Genomic DNA, 25,465 nt, shown 5'->3' with positions numbered 1-25,465 from the left:
TGTACCGTGATGGGAAGAAGGGTATGATATCTGAAGACGAGATGGGATAAATCTGTGCATGAGAGAGAGCAGTTTACTTTGGAAGAATTCCCAGGAAGAGTTGATGTCATAGGCAGTCGAGATGGGAGACCAGTCCATATGATTGATGGCTGCCTGAAGATCGTGCCAGTCAGCCTGAATGCAATGCCAGACTCGTCGGCGCTGACGAGGCTCTCTGAGAACGACCAGAGAGATGTCTACTTTAACAAGCAAATGATCAGAAGAACCGATTGGAGCAGAAGGAGAACACCAGACATTTGCAGAGAAGTTAGTCCTAACCAAGTATAGAACAGAAGATGCTCCGTTGACTGAGATCCAGGTCGGAAAATTGACAAATTGTGTCAGTCCCAGGGGGGAGTTTTGTCGGGGAGAGGTTGCCATCGGCATTATGTTTTCGTTTTGTCCGTCTGGATGGCTGTCTGTCCGTGATAGGTTTTTGTTACTGTGATAACTTAAGAATGGCTGAAGTGATCCAAGTCAAACTTGGTACCATTATGTATAATGATGCAAAGATTAACTGATTGTATTTTGGGGTGAAGAGATCAAAGGTCAGGGGTCCCGTTAGGTAAAATTTCTGTTACCAAGCTAACTTGTACCAAGTTTTGGCAAAATCCCATTACTGGTTCATAAGTATATATTATGATTCAAAGATGAACTGATTAGATTTTGGTGTCAAAGGTCATGTCAGGTAAAAATGTGATAATTGAGAACAGCTGAAGGGATTTCAATTAAACTTGGTTCAGGTATGTATAATGATGTAATAATGTGGGCAGAGGCATATCAGTCGACCTCACGACGTTTAAAATTGCCGTTCAACTTCACTTATGGCTTCTTTCTCACCTAACCTGTCCATAGAGGCTAACTTTGTGAAGGGAACATAATATTGTTGATTGATGAACACTGACCCCCATCTCGGACATGACAGAGTCTTGCAAATCTTTCAAAGTCATTGTTGGATTTACAGTGACTTCTTGAACCAGTTTCCTGCTTGTCCGGCTGCTGAGTTTGAATGGGCAACCTGACCTGTGTAGAGTCTGGGTGGTATGATACGGCTTCCACTTCTTAATGATTGATTTCATCGCACTCAAATGGATAATGAGTGACTTTGTAATCTTATAACCTTTTCCTGAACGGTGCTTCTCCACCACTTTGTCTGACTTCTTTGGAAAACTCTTTGATCTTCATGTTTGCCATTTTAGTTTACCAAGTGAGTTGCACCTTAAAACTCCTTAGATAGGTGGGAGAGTTCGATTGTTAAGTTAAACTACTGATTACATACAGGTGAAACCTATTACATTTATTTTGTAATCTTTCAAACAAAGGATTTACTGCTGAAGTGATTTAAGGTTAATTTGGTTTGAATACTTATGCAACTGAGAATCATCTGATTTTCCCTGTTAATATAACTTATTCACATTTTATCTGCATTCTTTAGCTTTATCACTTTGGAGTAGTTTGTGAAGACTTTATATATCAAGTTTGATTTGAGAGCATCATGAAATAAGCTCAGGTGGCCTCAAAATGTGAAAACTTTGGAGAGGGGTGAATACTTTTGCAGGTCACTGTATATGTATACACTAGCTGAGGTACCCGGCTTCGCCCGGGTTGAATAAGAATAATACAAATATATGATGAAAAGAACATGTATATTATAGAGCAATATCACAGTACATTTCCTACATGACGTTTTGTCAATTTTCAATTTCTCAAAACCTCTTGGTATACAACATTTCTGGTTTTCTTACTTGGTGCCAAGACATAAAGATTGCTTGGTTTTCCAACCCTCGAGCAGCCCACGTACAGCTGGCCATGGGAAGTACCCGGCATTGCCGGGCGGGGGAAGTGAGGGGAGGAGGAAGGGGAGGGGAGGGAAGGGGAGGGGGATGGGGGGATGGGGGAGGGGAGGGGAGGGGGGATCCACCAATCCACCAATGCCAATCCACCAATGCAATCCAAACAATCCACCAATGCAAGTTCAGAAATGAATGCAGATCCTTTACTTTGCGATACAAACGCAATTCCCGCCATTTCCACTCACGATTGAGGCCTCCACAGTGACCGCGCCTCTTCTTCCTCCTACAACTTCGTCTCAATTCTTTCACTCAAAATGCACGAAATTCTGCCGCATGAAATTATGTAGAGGCCTCGATGGGGGGATATAAGGTAGATAAGGAAGGCGTTGTAACAGAAGAATCAAAATAAAAGTGGAAGAACATAAGGAAATGGGAGCTATTCTGGACCCACAGCCAAACCCGACAAACCATTGCAATACACCCCTAACGTCTAGCGCCGCCACAAACTACACCATGGAATTGCAGCTGGCGCGGTTTTTTTAAACAATTGATATTAAAATAAAACGTAGCCTAAAACCACCGGGATTTTATGCTGATTCCGAATCTGTGTCTAAAACTTTTCTCCGATGTGTAGTTCTTGAGTTATAAGCGGACATCCAGACAGACACACACACACACAGACACTCCTCCTTTATATATAGAGATATGTTCTCAGTCATTCTCAAGTTTTGGTTCTTTTTTTGATGGGTTCATTTTCACAATTTTCACAAACCTTCTTCCTGCATCTCTTGTGCTTACCACAGGCACCTGCAGCAGTTTTGGGGAGCATCAGGAGACTTTTGGCAAGCTCAGTGGACCAAGTTTTACGACTGGTTCGAAGGAGATGCTTGGACTCTCCATTTGATTTGTAAGTTTAAACCGTTATGACGAGTGACTAAAGTGAAGTTATGTGTAAAACTTTGTTGTGCTTTGTTGTGATAAACTGACTTTGATGTGAAGTCTTTCTCGTTGTGTAGGTGCTCTGCTAATACCTACCATTGTGTTTTGGTCATTTAACCTTTTACTTATCCAATTGGATCGCACCTGCAAGCCGGCCTTCCTGCATCGCTACAAAATCCAGCCAGACAAGAATGCTCCGGTAAGGTACCATGTGAAACAAACAGTTAAACCAGAGGATGCTAGTAATAAAATGGAATTGACCATGGTCTGTTGAGGTTACCCCAAAGAAAAGTAAATAAACCCTTTCTGTATTTCCTGGCATTGAACTTGAGTGTTGAAGTTTATAATATACTTTTAAAAGACAATCCTGAGTGGTATGGCTGAAGGTGGTAGAGCAAGAGGAAGGCAAAGGAAGGCGGTCCCCTTGTGCTGTCTTTCCCTCGTGGTCCCCCTGTACTGTCTTTCCCTCGCGGTCCCCCTGTGCTGTCTTTCCCTTGCGGTCCCCCTGTACTGTCTTTCCCTCGTGGTCCCCCTGTGCTGTCTTTCCCTCGCGGTCCCCATGTGCTGTCTTTCCCTCGCGGTCCCCATGTGCTGTCTTTCCCTCGCGGTCCCCATGTGCTGTCTTTCCCTCGCGGTCCCCCTGTGCTGTCTTTCCCTCGTGGTCCCCCTGTACTGTCTTTCCCTCGCGGTCCCCCTGTGCTGTCTTTCCCTCGTGGTCCCCCTGTGCTGTCTTTCCCTCGCGGTCCCCCTGTGCTGTCTTTCCCACGTGGTCCCCCTGTGCTGTCTTTCCCTCGTGGTCCCTCTGTACTGTCTTTCCCTCGCGGTCCCCCTGTGCTGTCTTTCCCTCGCGGTCCCCCTGTGCTGTCTTTCCCTCGCGGTCCCCCTGTGCTGTCTTTCCCTCACGGTCCCCCTGTGCTGTCTTTCCCTCGCGGTCCCCCTGTGCTGTCTTTCCCTCGCGGTCCCCCTGTGCTGTCTTTCCCTCGCAGTCCCCCTGTGCTGTCTTTCCCTCGCGGTCCCCCTGTGCTGTCTTTCCCTCGCGGTCCCCCTGTGCTGTCTTTCCCTCACGGTCCCCCTGTGCTGTCTTTCCCTCGCGGTCCCCCTGTGCTGTCTTTCCCTCGCGGTCCCCCTGTGCTGTCTTTCCCTGGCGGTCCCCCTGTACTGTCTTTCCCTCGCGGTCCCCCTGTACTGTCTTTCCCTCGCGGTCCCCCTGTGTTGTCTTTCCCTTGCGGTCCCCCTGTGCTGTCTTTCCCTCGCGGTTGTCGGCTCTTTCACGAGCCTCGATTCAGTATTTAAAAAAAAGAAAAAAAAAAGCCAAAGATGGATGGGACAGGATTATGGAGTGGACAAGGAAGTCAACATTGTGGTGTTTCTTTTTGAGGGGCTGAGGATTGGTTGGAATATAAATACATGAGAGCCGACTTCTAGAATGGAGACCGCACATTATCGTAATCCATCTGCATTTCCTATAAAAAGAAAACTTATTTGTAATTTTATTATTTTGCCAAGATCAGAGATGAAAATGGAATGTCTTTTTTTTCATCTTGATTCTGGGAACAAAAAAGAAATATACCATATCCTGTGTATATGCGAACCCAAGCTAGTTTATATGTCTAAATATTTTTCTTCGTGCAATACAGAATATCCTTTTTCATACAAATTCCTAAATAATTTTACAGTTTGCAGAAAAGGAAAACAAGTTCCAAGCTGTATTTTGAAGTTGAGTAATGGCGGTTGGAATCATTAATGTTTAGCTTTATTAGCCTCACCCAAAAGGAAGAGGCTGTTTGTAATTGGTGTGTGTGAGTGCATGCACATGTGTATGTGTACACTGCATACGCTTACAGCACAACCGGGCTGCGTTGGACACATTTTGATCAAGTTGTCTGATGTAATAAACAATATTTTTACGTATAATTTAACCATATGCTATTTTTTACCTTGAACGTGGATTGTCGAAGCTATCCATGCCTGTTCCTGATTGTATCTTTATCCACGCCACCCATGGTTTGTCGTGTGCTGCAAGGGCTGACCATGGACACAGTTTGAGCTGTCTAGTCGAGCTCGTGGTCTGGCTGAAAGGCCTACAGGCTTGACGAGAGTTCCTGGCCCGTTTTAGACACAGTTTGACAAAGTTGTCTAACTTACCCGTAACATTTTTGTCCAGACACGTGCAAACCAACTAATCGGATCATGATCGGCCGAGTGACATCATGCAGCCTGTGTTGTTTGCCATGGAAGCCGTTGAGTGTTTGTTTTCCAGCCAACACTGAGTTTGAATGCAATTAGCCCAAAACGACCACCAATGATCTCCTGCACATGCGACTGGCCACGTCACAACCCACACATAGTGTCATGCGGAACAGTCCACTCAACCACAAACTGCACCATAGTGATTCTTTAAAGGGAGATGATTAGCGGAAAAGAGAGTACATTTAATAGTGAAACAACACATTGGGATTAAATGATATTATTATTATTATTATTATTATTATTTCCAATGCAGCACAAGACAGCTGTGCTGCATCATTGGCTAGGGGGTGTGGCTGTGGTGCTGATGCAATGGCCCCTGTAGTTTAGGGCAGCAATTGGTAAATTGTTCATGGTGCCAGCGATAGCTTGCCTACTCTTCGTGAAGGACACAGTTTGATCTATAAATGTCCATCAACTAATGTCGGCAGATGGGATGCCCATCTTAACGTTAATCTGAGGGACGGCACACACATTGATGAATCACCCTGCCTGTGAAACACCAGGATGACAGTTTATACCTGAGTCAGTATTCAAACCCAGGCAAGTGTGCATACCTCTAGGCCATCCTGTCAAACTGATTAAAGGATGATGAGGTGCTGTCGATACACTGTCTCATGTGGGGCCTAATTGGGGTAATATACAGGACATATAATCTAAACACACACACAAGGACATAGCTAACTAATCTAATTAAATTATCCCTTCCCTTGGTCCATTTTCATTACAACACTGGACTGACAGGGTGGCCTAAAGGTATGCACACTCGCCTCTAAGGCCTCGGTCACACTGGATCGTACGATTTCTGGATCGTGCGATTGATGGCAATCTGACCGAGGTACTACCAATCGTCAATGCTTGCTACGCTCTCCATTTGCGATCGCAAACAGCGATTGGTCTTAGGGGTCATCGTACGATTGGTGGTACGTGTGGTTGTGCGATCACCAACGATTGGAGAAGATCGATCGCAAGATCAATCGTAGGTAATCGTGCGAATAGTGGTGGCGATCAGCGACCAATCGTACGGTCAATCGTGGCGACTTGCGACCGCTCGGACAATCAATCGTGGCGATCTGCGAACGCTCGCTCTACCAATCGTGAGGTTGAACGACAGGTGGCACCACCAATCGTCAGGTGGCACGACCAGTAGCACGACCAATCGTGCGACTACTTGACCCGCGATCATGCGCGACTGGTGGTACGACCATGTAAGACCTGTCTACGACGTCTTACAATTTGGAATCGCAGGTCAGAAGTTTTGAACATGACCATCAACCTTGCTGCGACTGATTTTGCTCTGGCCATCACCCACGACCTCTGCGACCAGTCGCGCGCTCTTTCTACGAATTGCCCGCGATTCACAAAATTTTCGGTCGCAGCTAGGTCGTAACCTGGTCGCAGGCCCGGTGTGACTGGGGCTTAAGCTGTCTAGCCTGGGTTTGAATCCTGACCCATCTATAAACTGTCATCCCAGTGTTTCACGGGCAGAGTGATTCATCAATGTGTGTGCCATCCCTCGCATGAACATAAATGTGGTGTCCCATCTGCCAGCATTCTTTGGTAGACGTTAAAGATCCTATGGTGTCCTTTGCGAAGAGTAGGCGAGCTATTGCCGGCACCTTGAACAAATTCCAAATTCCTGCCCTATCCTGCTGCAGAGGGCACTGCATCAGCGGCACATCCGTGCCCTCAGCCAATGGCGCTTGTAAGAAGTGGTCGCCTTATTCTAGCATTGATGTTTGTTCTGTGTATGATGCATGATGCCCATGGCTTTGTGGTAGGTCGAATGGCATTGTCTCCGAGGCGCCATCCTTTCAGTTCTGGCCAATCAGATATTCATTTCAATGCCTATGATGGTGTTGCTGCAACGTTGGAACGTGATACCATGTGGTCCAACACTGCCCACCTTTCACTGGGTCCTCTTTGAGGTTGGCATCCACATTATGCTGGAGGAATTGCTGTTCTACTATTCCCATAGGTATAATCTTCAATTGTCTTTTACTTTTAACATTTGATCAACTTATTTAAATGTTGAAGGTCATTTATACGTTTTTCTTCCCCACATCCTCCATGACACTTCTGACAGTGGTCACCATCTTGTTTGTTTGTTTATTTGAAACCACTTGCAGATTAATTAACCATGCCTTCATGTCCAGGTTGCTGCACCACCCTGCTATCTACAGGCACATCCACAAGAAGCACCACGAGTGGACAGCACCCATTGGCATCACATCTCTGTATGCACATCCTTTGGAGCATATTGTGAGTGCATACACACTTGTATAGTTAATAAATGCCTGTGCTTCAGAGCACTTGCTGGTAATAAATGAATTGCAAAAGAAAGGAAAGAACAGTAAGAAATTTGGAATGACTTTTTGAAATAAAAAAAATTGTTGATCTTTTGTTGATGCATCTTTGTGTCACAAAGATGTCCAATATGATTCCACCCCTAATTGGACCAATCCTGCTCGGATCTCACCTTGCATCCACCATGCTGTGGTTTTGCATGGCATTGCTGTCCACTTCCATCGCCCACTCTGGATACCACTTCCCCCTGTTGCCCTCGCCAGAGGCACACGACTTTCATCATCTCAAGTGAGCTTTATCATGTGGCAGAATACTTCTCCCTCCCTTTGTGCTCATTCCTCACTCCTTTTGTACTCACTCCTACCTCCCTTTGTACTCATTCCTCACTCCTTTTGTACTCGCTCCTCCCTCCCTTTGCACTCGCTCTTCACTCCCTTTGGATTCTCACTTCTCCTTTGCTTTGTACTCACACCTCCCTCCATTTGTACTCACACCTCCCTCCCTTTGTACTCGCACCTCCCTCCCTTTGTATTTTCTCCTACCTCCCTTTGTATTCACTCCTCCCTCCCTTTGTACTCACACCTCCCTCCCTTTGTACTCACACCTCCTCCATTTGTCATGCATCCTTCTCTTTATGCACCTTTCCCTTTGTACTCTATCCTCCCGACCTTTGTACTTCCTCACTCCTTTCCATTTGTACTCTATCCTCCCTTCCTTTTCTACTCCCCCCTCCTTGTGTAGTTTCCTTTCTTGTGTAATTCCCCCTCCATGTCTACTTCCACCTCCTTTGCACCATCCTTTGCACTCCTCCCTCGTCCTTTGCACTCCTCCCTCCTCCTTTGCACTCCTCCCTCCTCCTTTGCACTCCTCCCTCCTCCTTTGCACTCCTCCATCTCCATTGTACTCCTCTCTCTCTCGGCCCTTTGTACTCCCCCTTCTCTTTTTACTCCTACCTCTCTCTTTCTACTCACTCCTCCCTTCATTGCACTCCTCCTCTCCCCTATCTATACTCCTCCTCCTCCTCCTGTTTGTACACCTCCCCCTTTGTACTCCTCTTCCCTCCCCTTATACTCATCTTCCCTCCCCTTTACACTCCTGTTCCCCCCCTCCCATTTGCATTGTTTCCCCCCCTCCCATTTGCATTGTTTCCCCCCCTTTGTAGTCATCTTCCCTCCCATTTGCACTCCTCTTCCCCTTTGTACTCCTATTCCCTCCCATTTTGCCTCTTCCCTCTCCTTTGTGCTCCTCTTCTCTCCCCTTTATACTCCTCGTCCCTCCCATTTCTATGCCTCCCTCCCCCTTTGTACATCCACTCCCTCCTCCTTTGTATTTCTTGTATATAATCTTTGCATTTGTATTGTTGTAGCAGTTGTTATGTTTTCATGTTAAATGCTTTGTGCAAAAAGTAACCCAACAGTTCATTATCGCCAAGATCTGTACAATCTAAAATGTTATAAAATATTAATGGAATATAAATTCCAAAGTACAAAATTTATATTGTTGGTGCAGTTTTGAAAGTATTCCATCATTACTTTTTCCACAGACACTTAATTTAATTTGCGGATGAAAGCAATTGAACATATTTAGAAAGGATTACATCACTCCAAGCGATTCGTCCTGTCATTACAAGGATTCCGACTATTGCCTCGTCTTCTTGGCGGTACATTGTACCACCTTTACCTTTTAGCTCACCTGGAACCTAGTTCTGGGGAGCTTATGCTTTGGGATGGTGCGTCGTTCGTCCATCCATTCATCCATCTGTCCGTCCATAAACACTTGCAACTTCTTCTCCAAAACTGCTAATGGGATTGTAATCAGACTTGGTTAAACGATATTTGGTATGTTGGAACTCTAGTTTCTTCACAGCATTAAAAAAAAAAATTGGGGTCTTGATGAAACTTGATTGCCAGATTTCGACGAAACCACAACCTTAATTACCCGTGTTGTACTAAACTTTGTTCACAGTATTAGAAAAAAAGAAAGAAAAAAAATCAGGAGTTTGCCCCCCAAAATAGGTATTTGATTTATTCTCCGGTTTTTTTTTTTTGGTTTTTTTTTGTATACAGAGTCGAGGCTCGTGAAAGAGCTAACATTTATCAATCAAACAAACAAGCAAACAAAGTATATAAAAAGGGGAGTGGTCGACAAGATGGGGAGAGAAGGGGAGGAAGCACACAAACACAACATTTGAGAGCAGGGACATCGGGAGATGTTTTTGGAGGGAGAGGGCCTGGGGGGAGGCAGGATAGGTATAAAACGCAAGGACACCAAGGACTTCCAGGAAAGAAGTCAAAAGTCACCTCAAAAAAGTGGATTTGGGGTGAATTAGCGGGGGTAGAAAAGATCAAGGTTTTGGATTGGGGAAGATAAGAGATGGTGGTGAACAGCCGTTTTAAAGACCTGGAGGAAGGAGTGGGATTGAAGAGAGTGAGGGAGTTTGTTCCAGAGGCGGGAGAAAAGAGGAATGAAGGAGTGAAGGTGAGCAGAGAGTCTTGATTTTGGCAGTTTAACCATAAGAGGGTTGCAGGCAGATCTTGTGCGACCTGCAGGAATATTTGGGGGACAGAGCCCAGACAGAGCTGGGGGAGCAAGGCCGGAGAGGAGTCGGTAGAAGACGGAAAGACCACCAACCTGCCTGCGGTGATCAAGTGAAAGGCCCTCGGAGATAGCGTCATCGCGGGGGATTCCAATGATTCTGAACGCTTTGGTTTCAACAGCGTGAAGACGAGCTAGGTGTGAGGCAGGAGCACCAGCCCAGAGGGGAGAGCAGTACTCCATTGAGCTGTGGATGAAAGCCTTGTATGTGGTGAGGAGCTCAGGTGTGCCAAGGAAGGACTTCACACGAAGGAGGATGCCCAGTCGGCGACTGGCTTTGGAGGCCAGCTTGGAAATGTGGTTTTCCCAGGAAAGATCATGGCAGATAGTGAGACCCAAAAGCATTTGAGTGACAGAACTTCTTGGAGAGGATTATTCAGAAAGTAGATCGGAGGGTTGTCCAGTCGGTCTTTTCGGAGAGACATCGTAAGAGTGTGAGATTTGTCAGGATTGAAAGACATGTTCCACTTGTTTGCCCAGTCAGTGATTTTGTCCAGGTCTGCAGAGAGTGAGGAGGCTGCAGACTGCCGATCTGAGGGATGAGGAATGGAGCGGCAGAGAGTGGAGTCATCAGCAAAGAGATAGAGAGGATTTTCAAGAGAGTCAGAGAGATCATTGATGAAGACCAGAAAAAGCACAGGGCCCAGAACACTGCCTTGGGGAACTCCAGCCTGAACAGGAAGAGGAGATGAGAGAAACCCATTCAGGGCCACACGTTGACTACGACTAGAGAGGAAGTCTGCCAGCCATGTGTGGAGATTTCCATGGATACCAAAGGAGGAGAGTTTGGTGAGCAGAGCGGGGTGCCAGACCGTATCGAAGGCACGTGATATGTCGAGGGAGACGGCTCTAATTTCCTGTTTGGCATTGAGGACCTCCATCCATTGTTGAGACAGCAGAAGCAGCATGTCCAGAGTCGAGTGACCTGGTCTGAAACCAAATTGATGATCAGAGATCAAACCATTGGAGAAGAGGAAAGATTTCATATCCGAAGCAATGATGGATTCCATGACTTTGCTGATAATTGGGAGAAGGCTGATTGGTCTGTAGTTGCTAGGATCTGTTTTTGCACCTTTTTTGTGCAAAGCGGTGATGTTGGCTGATTTCCAAGCAGATGGCAGTTGGCGTTGAGCAAAAGAGAGGGTGAAGAGAACAGAGAGAGGGAGTGAAAGAGCGGAAGAACAGGATTTTAGGACCCGTGGGCTGATGCCGTCAGGTCCAGTTGCAGAATCAGAGTCGGGGGTTGACAGAAACTTTTCCACCTTGTCAGGAGGAAAGGACACGGAGTCCAGGAGCAGCTGGGTACGACCTGGTATGGTGGGTACAGAGAGGGATGGGTTTGGGACACAAGATTTAGAGGCAAACACAGAGTTGAGGCATTCAGCTTTTTCACGTGCGGAGTCAGCTGTGTAGCCGTTTGAGGTAAGGGAGGGGATGGAGGGGGAACAAACACCAGAAACAGATTTGACCAGATGCCACCAGGATTTGGAAGAGGGAGACAGATAAGAGAGTTCGGTCTTGAGAACGGAGAGATATTGTTTCCTGGCTCTCCTGAGGGTGGACACACACTTGTTTCGGGCTTTGTGAAAGGAAATGAGATTTCCTTCCGTTGGATTTGCTTTCCAGGAGACGAAGGCAAGTTGTTTCTGGGCAACAGCCTCACCACAAGATTCCGTTTACCATGGACAGGAGGAAGGGTATGACAACTGAAGACGAGATGGGATAAATCTGTGCATGAGAGAGAGCAATTTACTTTGGAAGAATTCCCAGGATGAATTGATGTCAGAGGTGGTAGAGATGGGAGACCAGTCCAGATGATTGATGGCTGCTTGAAGACCGTGCCAGTTGGCCTGAGTGAAATGCCAGACTCGTCGACGCTGAGCAGGCTCCCTGAGAATGGTCAGAGAGATGTCCACTTTAACGAGCACATGATCAGATGAGCCGATTGGAGCAGAAGAAGAGCAGCAGACATTTTCAGGGAAAAAAAGCAGCAGAGCCGTTATTTATTTTGAGTCATCCACGCCTACCAATGGTTCCCTGGTTATCTTATCCAGCCATGTGACTATATGTTGTACTGTTTGAACTCGGTGACATACTGTCTATGAATTATGTAGTCTATTAAATACATAGTATTACAATGTACCTTTTGACCCTTTAGACTGCATATGTAAAATAAATTGGACCTTTGATCCTCAGACCGTTGAAGACCCTTTAAGGACCCGCAAAACCCTTAAGACTACTAAGACCCCGAAAGTCCTCTAAGACCAAAAACACCTCAAAGTCCCTTAAATACCCCGAAGACTCAGAGGACCCCAAATACCCCGAGGACCCAAAAAACCAAAACGATCCAGAGGACCCTAAGGACCCCTCATATTTTTTTGATTTCGCTGGTTCAACATTCACGGACCCGTCGTATTCGCAGTTATAAAATTGTGACCTGTTTCTACATCTGCAGCCCTATGCTTCGTGTATTCACGGTTTTTCGGTCTTTTTATCGGTTTTCAGCATCTCAAAAAAGATTTTTGATTGGGAACCGTGAGTGATTATTTAATTATATATCTGGTGTTTTTGGTTCACGAGTTATCAAGTGACCACTATATTCATCAAGTGTGTGCGTCTGTCTGTGTGTGTCTGTCTGTCCGCAGCATAACTACCCGATGATATCATCCGATCTTGATGAAACTTGGGTGGGAGGTTGATATCATGATCTAGTTGTGTCCTGCCTAGAGTGGGCGTATTACGCCCATTGTGGGCGGAGCCACGCCTGAAAAAGATGTCTTTCTAGGGGGTAATCAAGTTCAAGCTACATCTTCTCCGAGGGGTTTGGTGGAATCTGACAGGGGTTTCGATATTTGGTTAGGCCAATGTCATGTGTCTAGCCCCACGGAGCTCGATTTTTCATTTTCGCCCCCAGATCAAGGTCACAAACTTTAGAAAAGTCGATTTTTGATGGTTTTATTACATTGTTCGCTTCCTGATAGGGTGAAATGTCGTACATGATCTTATATTATCACATACATCATGAAATACAAGTTTTCCAGCAAATTTCAGAATCTTCGACCTTTGCCCTTTGAAGGTCACAAAGGTCAAATTTTCAAAGTTGTCGGAATCGAACCGAATTTTCGGTATTGTGTAGCTAACTAACCTCATAACTGATTATACATTATTTTCTATCATTTCAAGGTCAGTAACCTTTTTGACATTTCAAGGTCACAAAGGTCAAGTTTTTAAAGTTGTCGGAATCGAACCGAATTTTCGAAATCGAACCGAAGAATACCGCTCGCTCGTGAACCATCGTCGTCTCCTGACTTGTTTTATTCATTTTTAAGTCTTGTGATTATGTTAGTATGATTATACCCTGTCTGATTATGTTAGCTGCCCTGTCTTCTAGCTACCATTGCAATTGGTTTAAAACACCGTGATACTGTTTAAAATACGAGTACCTTTAGTCAATGTAGTATACTGCTTTATTCTACCAGGTGAGTGCCCAGGGGTATTCCCCCTATTTTTCAAATATAGTTCAAAGTAACTGAAAAAAAAAAAATAATAAACAATGGGATACATAGCATACTGGGATTAAGTTATGAAATAAGGGGAGAGGGGTGTGTCTTCATTGAGCGTTACATAATATTTTAGGGGGTGTCTGTTGAAGCGTTATGGAGTGTTACGAGGGGGGGGGCGGGGGGGTGGACCCCCTCTCCCCCCAAGTTTCTACAGGGAGCACGTGGTCCACCATCAACCCCCTTCTAGTGAAACTCCCAAAATCCAGAATCGATGATCACCTCCACTCATTTGTTCCTCTTGTTTCCCACCTGTGGAATCAACTTCCACATCCTCTTCAATCTCATTCTTCCCCTTTAGATATTTAAGACAGCTGTTCACCATCATCTCAGATTATTCCCCATCCAAAGCCATTATCTTTTCTACCACCGTTAACCCATCCCTAAGCCCATCTCTTTCCAAATTCCAAGTTTTCCATTCCTGAGAGTTTGCCTCTGTAGCCATCTTGTCTGCCCCCCCCCCGTGTCCTCCCCATACCCCTCATTCTTCCCCACATCCTTTATTTCTCCAGGTCTCCCTCTAGTTTGTCCCGCATCCTTGCTGTTGGTGTGTTTTCCCCCTCACTTTCTACTCTTCCTTTTGTTCTGTTACGTCCTGATCCGTTATATCTTCTAGCTCCACCATAAGCCTCGACTATGTATACAAAAAAGAAATAAATAAAACGTGTTACATTTTGGTTTGAATCAAAGCAGCATTGAAAATACAGGCCTCCACGGTTTGCCAGATAAGCAAAAATGCATTTTCCAGAACTGGACAAAGAAGTGAAGATGTTAGTTATACTTTATTAATCTACATATTCCATAGTCTTTCTTTGTCGTACAGGATTTTCTGACATTCCTGAATGCATCAAATAAATGAATTGTGAATAAAGTAATTATTGGGTTTCCTTTTAAAGATGTATCATAAACTTGTCCTGTTAAATCACCAATAACTGCAGATGTAGCGAGAAAAATAATTTGACAGTGTATTAACTTTATTTGTTTATGCTAAATTTGAGTGGGATTAATGAATAATAATCTGTACTCGTTGGCAGTTTTGCCAATGAGGAAAATACTGAATCAAGATGGAAAATTTCCCATAAACTCCAGAACTCACTGTGGTATATAAGCTAATTTAAATGTCACTTTCTTACTAATCCTCATGCCATTTTTGATATGAGTAGTGTTTTTTTTTTTTTTTTTTTTTTTTTTTTTTTGTATACAAGATCGAGGCTCGTGAAAGAGCGAACATTAATCACACAGAAAGACAAACAGACACACAAAACAAATAACATCGGGAGCGGTAGACAAGATGGGGAGAGAGGGGGAAGGACACAAACACAACATTTGAGAGCAGGGACCGAGAGACATCGAGAGAACTGTGGGAGGGAGAGGGCTTTGGGGGGGAGGCATGGGAAGGGGGGGGGGGGGGGTGGGAGAGGTATAAAACATATGGACACTGCCAAGACTTCCAGGAAAGAAGTTGGAATTTCAAACAAGGTGGATCTGGGGTGAATTAGTGGGGGTAGAAAAGATCAAGGTTTTGGATGGGGGAAGATAAGAGATGGTGGTGAACAGCTGTTTTGAAGACCTGGAGGGAGGAGTGTGATTGAAGTGAGTGTGGGAGTTTGTTCCAGAGGCGGGAGAAAAGAGGAATGAAAGAGTGAAGGTGAGCAGAGAGCCGAGATTTCGGCAGTTTAACCATCAGAGGGTGGCTGGCAGATCTTGTGCGACCTGTAGGAATATTTGGGGGACAGAGCACAGAGAGAGCTGGGGGAGCAAGGCCGGAGAGGAGTCGGTAGAAGACAGAAAGACCACCTACCTGCCTGCGGTGAGTGAGTGAAAGGCCCTCAGAGATAGCTTCATCGCGGGAGATTCCAATGATTCTGAAAGCTTTGGATTCAACAGCGTGAAGCCGAGCCAGGTGTGAGGCAGGAGCACCAGCCCATAGGGGAGAACAGTATTCCATTCAGCTGCGGATGAAAGCCTTGTATGTGGTGAGGAGCTCAGGTGTGCCTAGGAAGGACTTCGCACGACGGAGGATGCCCAGTCGGCGACTGGCTTTGGAGGCCAGCTTGGAAATGTGGTTTTCCCAAGAAAGATCATGGCAGATGGTGAGACCCAAAAGCTTGAGCGACAGAACTTCTTGGAGAGGATTGTTGAGAAAGTAGATGGGAGGGTTGTCCAGTCGATCTTTTCGGAGAGACATAGTAAGAGTGTGAGATTTGTCAGGATTGAAAGACATGTTCCACATGTTTGACCAGTCTGTGATTTTGTCCAGGTATTCAGAGAGTGAGGAGGCTGCAGACTGCCGATCTGAGGGAAGAGGAATGGAGCGGCAGAGAGTGGAGTCATCAGCAAAGAGATACAGAGGATTTTCCAGAGAGTCGGAGAGATCATTGATAAAGACCAGAAAAAGCACAGGGCCCAGCACACTGCCTTGGGGAACTCCAGCCTGAACGGGAAGGGGAGATGAGAGAAATCCATTCAGGGCCACACGTTGACTACGACCAGAGAGGAAGTCCGCAAGCCATGCATGGAGATTTCCATGGATACCATAGGAGGAGAGTTTGGTGAGCAGAGCTGGGTGCCAGACCGTATCGAAGGCACGTGATATGTCAAGGGAGACAGCTCTGATTTCCTGTTTGGCATTGAGGACCTCCATCCATTGTTGAGACAGCAGAAGCAGCATGTCCAGAGTAGAGTGACCTGGTCTGAAACCAAATTGATGATCAGAGATCAAGCCATTGGAGAAGAGGAAAGATTTCATATCCGAAGCAATGATGGATTCCATGACTTTGCTGATAATTGGGAGCAGGCTGATTGGTCTGTAGTTGCAAGGATCTGTTTTTGCACCTTTTTTGTGTAAAGCGGTAATGTTTGCTGATTTACAGGATGCTGGCAGATGACCTTGAGCAAAGGATAGGGTGAAAAGAACAGAGAGAGGGTGAGATAGAGCGGCAGAGCAGGATTTTAGGACCCGTTGGCTGATGCCATCTGGTCCAGTTGCAGAATCTGAGTCGAGGTTTGACAAAAACTCCTCCACCTTGTCAGGAGAGAAGGTCACAGAGTCCAGGAGCAGTTTGGTTCGACTGGGAAAGGTGGGAACAGAGAGAGATGGGTTTGGGACTAAGGATTTTGAGGCAAACACAGAGTTGAGGCATTCGGCTTTGTCACGTGCGATGTCAACTGTGTGGCCATTTGAGGTAAGGGAGGGGATGGAGGGGGAACAAACACCAGAAACGGATTTGACCAGACGCCACCAGGATTTGGAGGAAGGAGACAGGTTTGAGAGTTCATTCTTGAGTGAGGAAAGATAGTGCTTCCTGGCACTCCTGAGGGTAGACACACACTTGTTCCGAGCTTGGTGGAGGGAACTGAGATTTCCTTCAGTTGGATTTGCCTTCCAAGAGGCAAAGGCAAGTTGTTTCAGGGCAACTGCCTCACCACAAGATTCAGTGTACCATGGACGGGAGGAAGGGTAAGACAACTGAAGGCGAGATGGGATAAATCTGTGCATGAGAGAGATCAGTTTGCTTTGGAAGAATTCCCAGGAAGAATTGATGTCAGAGGCAGTGGAGATGGGAGACCAATCCAGACGATTGATGGCTGCTTGAAGACCGTCCCAGTCGGCCTGAGTGAAATGCCAGACTCGTCGACGCTGAGGAGGCTCTCTGAGAATGGCCAGAGAGATGTCCACTTTGACAAGCACATGATCAGAAGAACCGATTGGAGCAGAAGAAGAGCAGCAGACATTAGCAGGGAAGTTAGTCATAACCAAGTCTAGAAGAGAAGATACTCCATTGGCTGAGATCCGGGTCGGGAAATTGACAGATTGTGTCAATCCCAGTGAGTCACAGAAGTCCTTTGCTGAGGTGCCATGACTGGTGAGAGAGGAACCCACACCCAACCAGGTGGCATGATGACAATTGAAGTCACCACATATGAGGAAGAGAGAGTTGGGATGAGTGGATAGAAGTTGGTCCATGTTGTCAGACAGTGAAATGTAGATGGAGTCATCACTGTTTGGGGGACGGTACAGAACACATATGAACAAAAGGTGGGAGCGGAGAGGAAGCCGTCGCCAGAGGTACTCCTGGGGGTGAGGAGGAGAGAGGGCAGTGCAAGGAGAGTGAGGAAGAGAGTTTTTGATAAAAATAGCCACCCCACCACCAGGCCGAGGCTCAGGTCTATCATACCGGAGGAGGGAGTAACCAGGAAGAGATATTAAGGAATCAGAGACATCTTGAAGGAGGAAAGTCTCTGTTAAGCAGATCAAGTCTGGATTGTCAGAAGCAACCTGTATGGAGAGATCAGTCAGGTTTGAGCGAAGGCCCTTAACGTTATCAGTAGTTTGTAATGGAGGTCACATGTGCACGTTTTACCTAGTCTGTTAGAATTTTTTTAAATAGCACCCCATGTATATATTTAGTAGATTTTGTTAATAATTCATGTTGCCCAGGAATACTGCTAAAACTGTATGGCTGTTGAGGAAGATAGCAACACATGGGCTCCATGACACTTGACAAGAAAGGCCCAAGCTCTGGCCAATATATAATTATCGTCGGGATTAAGATGGTTCTCAAACTCTACTGATTATGATCAGCAATTTACCTGTGCAAGTGCTCACTGAACATTTATATAACAATATTCAGTATAAATCGTTTATTTGACCCTTGAATGCTAAATTTATACAAAATAAACTATGACGGCATTCTGTGGAGTGCATACCTCCGCCAGGCTGACCAATTTACGTTTTGTATCCCACTGATAGGCCAGATCTGGATCCGGACCTGAACAAAAATCAAATCGGCTTGTTATTGTCACCGAACCAAATCATCCACCTAGTTCTGTCATAAGTTGGCCACAACGTTTTGAAATACCGTGCTACATATCGATGTTTGGCCTCTCAATGGTGAAGAATCACTTTAAAAAAAAAAAAAAAAAATTATCGGATCTGGATCTTCCCCACAACAACAACAACAACAACATGCATTTTAAGGCCATTTCCCCTGCTAGAGCGGGAGTTAGCCTTGCGGTCCCCATGACAATCTTCTCCATTTTGCCCTATTTTCTGCATCTCTCCTTGTTAACCCCTTGCCCGCATTTCTTCTTCGACCATCTTTAGCCAAGTCTTTCTCGGTCTTCCCCGTCCTCTACTTCCTTCTACATTCATTCCCATCACTCTTCTCAACCAGTCACTTTCATCCTTCCTCAACACATGACCAAACCATCTCAACCTGTTCCTCTTCACAGCATCCATCACAGGCTCTATTCCCAACATTTGGACGACAACGATCTTCACCAAAATATAATAAATTATTTCTTGTCACACACCTAACCTCTCCATTATGCTTCGTCCGAATCCATCTAACTTTCTGAGATATCCTGTTCACAGACAGACAAACAGACAGGGGTAAAACATAACATCCCCCCTCCTTGTATAACCTTTGGTGTTGGATGTAATGAAATACAATATAGAATGTATAATATTGAATAGGGATAGTGAATAAACCACTTTTAAGAATACACAAAATCCCTTGAGCCCAAAACACAATGCCTGTTGCTGTTACATTGCAGACTGGTGGGTGGCCTCTATTTTTTTACCGCCTCTACTTCTGTCCACTACATCTGCTCTCTCGGCTCCCCAAACCTTTCTGGCTCATCCAGGATGCACTTGCTCTTGCAATAACCCCTCCTGGTTGAAGTTCCAAAATCCAGACTGACTGCACACATCCATTCTTTTTTGCTCATCTTTTCACCCATTTGTGGAACCACTTTCCCAAGGCATTTAAATCCCATTCCGCCTTCCAGGTCTTCGAGCAGGCGGTGAAGCTCCATCTCATGTCATCCCTCATCCCTACTCATGATATTTTCTACCCTTGTTAAACCTACCTCGCTCAACCCTCACACTTGTAGGGTACTATTATAAATTACTTGCAGGGTACTCTTTCCTCCCCTCCTTTCATTTCTTTCCCCCTCCTCCTCTTTCCTCCTCTCATCCCACTCTTTCTTTCCCTTATCCTCCTCCTTCTTCTTCTCTTTCTCTTTCTCTTTCTCTTTCTCTTTCTCTCTCTTTCTCGTTTATTAACTGGACTGTGTCCAGCTGAGTTTTTGTCGACACCCAGTGTCCTCTGTCTGTAAACAATTCGACGTCTACGCTCTAAAAGTCACAAACATTGATTTAATTTGATGAAACTTGTTATGCAGCAACTTTAAGACATAAACTAGTTTGGGATTGCATTTGGGCATTGCACGCCCAAAAATGGGCACGGCAGGGCGGCCATATTGAAAAATCAATTTTTGTCAATCTGGTACTTCCTAATGTAGCTAGAAGGCTGAAACTTGGTGTGTAGACAGTATGTAACAAACCTCAACATATATATTACGGGTTTTGACGATGTCCGAAAAATGACCTCATCGTGACCTATGACTTGACCCATAAACATCAGTTTGGACGACGTCCAAGCTCTAAAAGTCACAAATTCTGATCAAATTTGATGAAACTTGTGCCTTTTGCCACTTAAAGATATTTGAAAATATTCATTTTTCTGGTTTCCATGGAAACAAGTTGGACATATAGTGCATTTTGTTATACATTTCGTTTCCGGAGTTCAGGTTCCCTGGAACCTCTAGTTCATTTCCTTGCTTGTCGTATCCAACGTGTTGGCCCACTGCCCCACTTTCAGTGTGTTGTCTTTTTTTGCCCTCTGTCACCTAACTTTTGTGTTATCTGCCTCGACCTTGTGTTTAAAACTAAAAATAGAAAAACAACTGCTTGAATGTTAATTCCAGGAACAAGAATAATAGCCCTTATCCTGTGGATGAGAGCACATGTAAATATACTGAATGATTATTTGACTTCCGTTTCCGGTCTTGCTGGCGAGGGTTCGTTTATTCTCAGCTCTCCATGCTATCCATCGAAATCGAAGTTAAGTAATTGTTCCCATTTGTATTTTCGTTATAACTATTTATTTTATGGTGTATATATTGTCTCCCGACGAAGATTTTCGGTGCAAATCTTTCATACCTGTATTGAAAATCGTGTTAATTCGGGTCGTGTTTTGAGGCCTTGTAGTTGTACAGTGAACACTGTACAACCTTGAGGCTTTGTTTTTCTCTCAGCGGTCCGTGTTTTTGTGATCCAATAACTTTCGTTCTCTGTTTTCCCAATCTTTTCACCCCATAGCCCTCTTCCTTGTGTAAATCACAACTCAAAAAAATCCAAAAAAAAAACATTTCCTTCTCTGTTCTCATTCGTTTATTCATTCTTATTCGTTCGTTCGTTCGTTCTTCGACCACGTGTTTCTCCCCCATTTCCCCAGATAGATTGTCAAATTTCAACTCGTTATTTTATCGTCCATGCGTTATTGTTTTGATTATAGTTACTTTTGGTTTGAATTTCCTGTAACTTGTAATTATTTAATCGTGTTCTGCTCCTCGTGTGCGGCCTTGTAGTTGTACCCCCGTCGGTGTTTGTTATCTTAATCGTGTTTTGCTTGGCTCTTAGTTTTTTTCCCTTCTACCCCGAACATAATACTCTGTCTAACGTTCTAAATCCCCACCTCCCGCCCCCCCCCCCCCCACCCCCAAAAACCAAACAAAAAAAAAAAAAACCAAAAACATTTATTTTCCTTTCTCCACGTGTACTGTTGACTCATCCTGTATTTTCTGTCCAGGTGTGCTGTTCGCCCCGCCCCCATTAACTCCTTGCCATCCACCGTTTGCCCTTCACGTGACTCGTGGTGGTCCCTCTCGGCTCTCCCCCCGTTGGTATTTTTGTGCACATAAGATTGTTCACGTTTCTGTTTAAATATTATTTAAATATGTATAACCTTTCCCCTTCAGTGTTTTACTCAGTGGTATTTTACAACACGCTGTTTTTCTTCCTATTTAAAAGGCTTTTCTCAATTTCCTCTCCAACTCATTCCACCTCAAAAAAAAGAAATTCAATATCTTATACGTCTCCCTCACTACATGGTCTAAATTCACATTCATTCCATCCCTCCTCCATCATTCTGAACCGGATTGCTAACTTGAAAATCACAACAAACCCAATTTGTTTTCAATGTTCGTCTTTCATTAATCATCCACTTTCTAAACTCCCCTCTTGCCCCTCCCGTCCAAATCCCTCCCCTTGCACCTACACTCCTAAACTCCCCCCTTGCCCCGCCACTCTTAAACTCCCCCCCTACCCCTCCACTCCTGAACTCCCCCCTTGCCCTTCCACTCCTGAACTCCCCCCTTGCCCTTCCCCTCATAAACTCCCCCCTCACTCCTCCCCTTCAAAACTCCCCCCCAACCCCTCCCATTCAAATCTCCCCCCATACCATTCCTCTCCAATTCTCCCTCCTCCCCCCTCCTCCTCAAAGCTGCCTCCTCCCCACTTCGTCTCCCTTCTATCTCATACCTCCACCCCCCCCCCCCAACCTTCTTCTTTCCTCTGCCCCCCCTCAAACAACCCCTCTCTGTGCCTCATCCCTTCACCTTCAAACCTTTCATCCTCCTCATCCTTCCCTTTCTTGGAACTCTTCTGCAATCGCTGACACACTAACAACTGCTCTCCCTACCTCCCCCTCTCATCCTTCATCTTACCCTACTCCTCCCCTCCCCTGGCCTGTACCCGATGCTCCCCCTCTCTCTTCATTAACGGTATGGACCTCAAACATCCGGGGCCTTCGCTCAAACCTGACTGATCTCTCCATACAGGTTGCTTCTGACAATCCAGACTTGATCTGCTTAACAGAGACTTTCCTCCTTCAAGATGTCTCTGATTCCTTAATATCTCTTCCTGGTTACTCCCCCCTCCGGTATGATAGACCTGAGCCTCGGCCTGGTGGTGGGGTGGCTATCTTTATCAAAAACTCTCTTCCTCACTCTCCTTGCACTGCCCTCTCTCCTCCTCACCCCCAGGAGTACCTCTGGCTACGTCTTCCTCTCCGCTCCCACCTTTTGTTCATATGTGTTCTGTACCGTCCCCCAAACAGTGATGACTCCATCTACATTTCACTGTCTGACAACATGGACGAACTTCTATCCACTCATCCCAACTCTCTCTTCCTCATATGTGGTGACTTCAATTGTCATCATGCCACCTGGTTGGGTGTGGGTTCCTCTCTCACCAGTCATGGCACCTCAGCAAAGGACTTTTGTGACTCACTGGGATTGACACAATCTGTCAATTTCCCGACCCGGATCTCAGCCAATGGAGTATCTTCTCTTCTAGACTTGGTTATGACTAACTTCCCTGCTAATGTCTGCTGCTCTTATTCTGCTCCAATCGGTTCTTCTGATCATGTGCTTGTCAAAGTGGACATCTCTCTGGCCATTCTCAGAGAGCCTCCTCAGCGTCGACGAGTCTGGCATTTCACTCAGGCTGACTGGGACGGTCTTCAAGCAGCCATCAATCGTCTGGATTGGTCTCCCATCTCCACTGCCTCTGACATCAATTCTTCCTGGGAATTCTTCCAAAGCAAACTGATCTCTCTCATGCACAGATTTATCCCATCTCGCCTTCAGTTGTCTTACCCTTCCTCCCGTCCATGGTACACTGAATCTTGTGGTGAGGCAGTTGCCCTGAAACAACTTGCCTTTGCCTCTTGGAAGGCTAATCCAACTGAAGGAAATCTCAGTTCCTTCCACCAAGCTCGGAACAAGTGTGTGTCTACCCTCAGGAGTGCCAGGAAGCACTATCTCTCCTCACTCAAGAATGAACTCTCAAACCTGTCTCCTTCCTCCAAATCCTGGTGGCGTCTGGTCAAATCCGTTTCTGGTGTTTGTTCCCCCTCCATCCCCTCCCTTACCTCAAATGGCCACACAGTTGACATCGCACGTGACAAAGCCGAATGCCTCAACTCTGTGTTTGCCTCAAAATCCTTAGTCCCAAACCCATCTCTCTCTGTTCCCACCTTTCCCAGTCGAACCAAACTGCTCCTGGACTCTGTGACCTTCTCTCCTCACAAGGTGGAGGAGTTTTTGTCAAACCTCGACTCTGATTCTGCAACTGGACCAGATGGCATCAGCCCACGGGTCCTAAAATCCTGCTCTGCCGCTCTATCTCACCCTCTCTCTGTTCTTTTCACCCTATCCTTTGCTCAAGGTCATCTGCCAGCATCCTGGAAATCAGCAAACATTACCGCTTTACACAAAAAAGGTGCAAAAACAGATCCTTGCAACTACAGACCAATCAGCCTGCTCCCAATTATCAGCAAAGTCATGGAATCCATCATTGCTTCGGATATGAAATCTTTCCTCTTCTCCAATGGCTTGATCTCTGATCATCAATTTGGTTTCAGACCAGGTCACTCTACTCTGGACATGCTGCTTCTGCTGTCTCAACAATGGATGGAGGTCCTCAATGCCAAACAGGAAATCAGAGCTGTCTCCCTTGACATATCACGTGCCTTCGATACGGTCTGGCACCCAGCTCTGCTCACCAAACTCTCCTCCTATGGTATCCATGGAAATCTCCATGCATGGCTTGCGGACTTCCTCTCTGGTCGTAGTCAACGTGTGGCCCTGAATGGATTTCTCTCATCTCCCCTTCCCGTTCAGGCTGGAGTTTCCCAAGGCAGTGTGCTGGGCCCTGTGCTTTTTCTGGTCTTTATCAATGATCTCTCCGACTCTCTGGAAAATCCTCTGTATCTCTTTGCTGATGACTCCACTCTCTGCCGCTCCATTCCTCTTCCCTCAGATCGGCAGTCTGCAGCCTCCTCACTCTCTGAAGACCTGGACAAAATCACAGACTGGTCAAACATGTGGAACATGTCTTTCAATCCTGACAAATCTCACACTCTTACTATGTCTCTCCGAAAAGATCGACTGGACAACCCTCCCATCTACTTTCTCAACAATCCTCTCCAAGAAGTTCTGTCGCTCAAGCTTTTGGGTCTCACCATCTGCCATGATCTTTCTTGGGAAAACCACATTTCCAAGCTGGCCTCCAAAGCCAGTCGCCGACTGGGCATCCTCCGTCGTGCGAAGTCCTTCCTAGGCACACCTGAGCTCCTCACCACATACAAGGCTTTCATCCGCAGCTCAATGGAATACTGTTCTCCCCTATGGGCTGGTGCTCCTGCCTCACACCTGGCTCGGCTTCACGCTGTTGAATATAAAGCTTTCAGAATCATTGGAATCTCCCGCGATGAAGCTATCTCTGAGGGCCTTTCACTCACTCACCGCAGGCAGGTCGGTGGTCTTTCTGTCTGCTACCGAATCCTCTCCGGCCTTGCTCCCCCAGCTCTCTCTGTGCTCTGTCCCCCAAATATTCCTACAGGTCGCACAAGATCTGCCAGCCACCCTCTGATGGTTAAACTGCCGAAATCTCGGCTCTCTGCTCACCTTCACTCTTTCATTCCTCTTTTCTCCCGCCTCTGGAACAAACTCCCACACTCACTTCAATCACACTCCTCCCTCCAGGTCTTCAAAACAGCTGTTCACCACCATCTCTTATCTTCCCCCATCCAAAACCTTGATCTTTTCTACCCCCACTAATTCACCCCAGATCCACCTTGTTTGAAATTCCAACTTCTTTCCTGGAAGTCTTGGCAGTGTCCATATGTTTTATACCTCTCCCACCCCCCCCCCCTTCCCATGCCTCCCCCCCAAAGCCCTCTCCCTCCCACAGTTCTCTCGATGTCTCCATGTCTCTCCGTCCCTGCTCTCAAATGTTGTGTTTGTGTCCTTCCCCCTCTCTCCCCATCTTGTCTACCGCTCCCGATGTTATTTGTTTTGTGTGTCTGTTTGTCTTTCTGTGTGATTAATGTTCGCTCTTTCACGAGCCTCGATCTTGTATACAAAAAAAAAACCCAAAAAAAAACAGGATTTAAAATTAAGTACGAAATGTGTGCTTTCAAAAATGCCACACGATTGTGCAGATTTTGCCTCTTCTTCTTTTTAGAACTACAAAAGACGTGTAAATCAATTGTGCTAATTAATTTTAAAAAATAACCTGTATATGAATGAATGAATAATGAAATTAATATATTTATATAGTACAATAACTCA

The 25,465-nt window shown here is 45.7% G+C and overlaps 1 protein-coding gene across 8 annotated transcripts in view; it reads left to right on the top strand.

Moving 5' to 3' along the window:
- Positions 1–25,465, top strand: part of FAXDC2 (fatty acid hydroxylase domain containing 2) — an 881,086-nt gene that overhangs the window by 840,317 nt on the left and 15,304 nt on the right. For all 8 annotated transcript variants that reach the window (XM_078786990.1, XM_078786986.1, XM_068131752.2 and 5 more), the window contains exons 4-8: positions 2,636–2,739; positions 2,849–2,970; positions 6,800–6,996; positions 7,175–7,280; positions 7,447–7,613. In XM_078786990.1, coding sequence (XP_078643116.1) covers positions 2,636–2,739; positions 2,849–2,970; positions 6,800–6,996; positions 7,175–7,280; positions 7,447–7,613 — 696 coding nt within the window. The remainder of the gene's footprint in view (positions 1–2,635; positions 2,740–2,848; positions 2,971–6,799; positions 6,997–7,174; positions 7,281–7,446; positions 7,614–25,465) is intronic.

The sequence above is a fragment of the Myxine glutinosa genome, chromosome 1 (assembly GCF_964187855.1).
Source record: "Myxine glutinosa chromosome 1, kmMyxGlut1.1, whole genome shotgun sequence".
NCBI classification, from domain to species: Eukaryota; Metazoa; Chordata; class Myxini; order Myxiniformes; family Myxinidae; genus Myxine; species Myxine glutinosa.
This window is presented reverse-complemented; position numbering and strand designations above follow the sequence as displayed.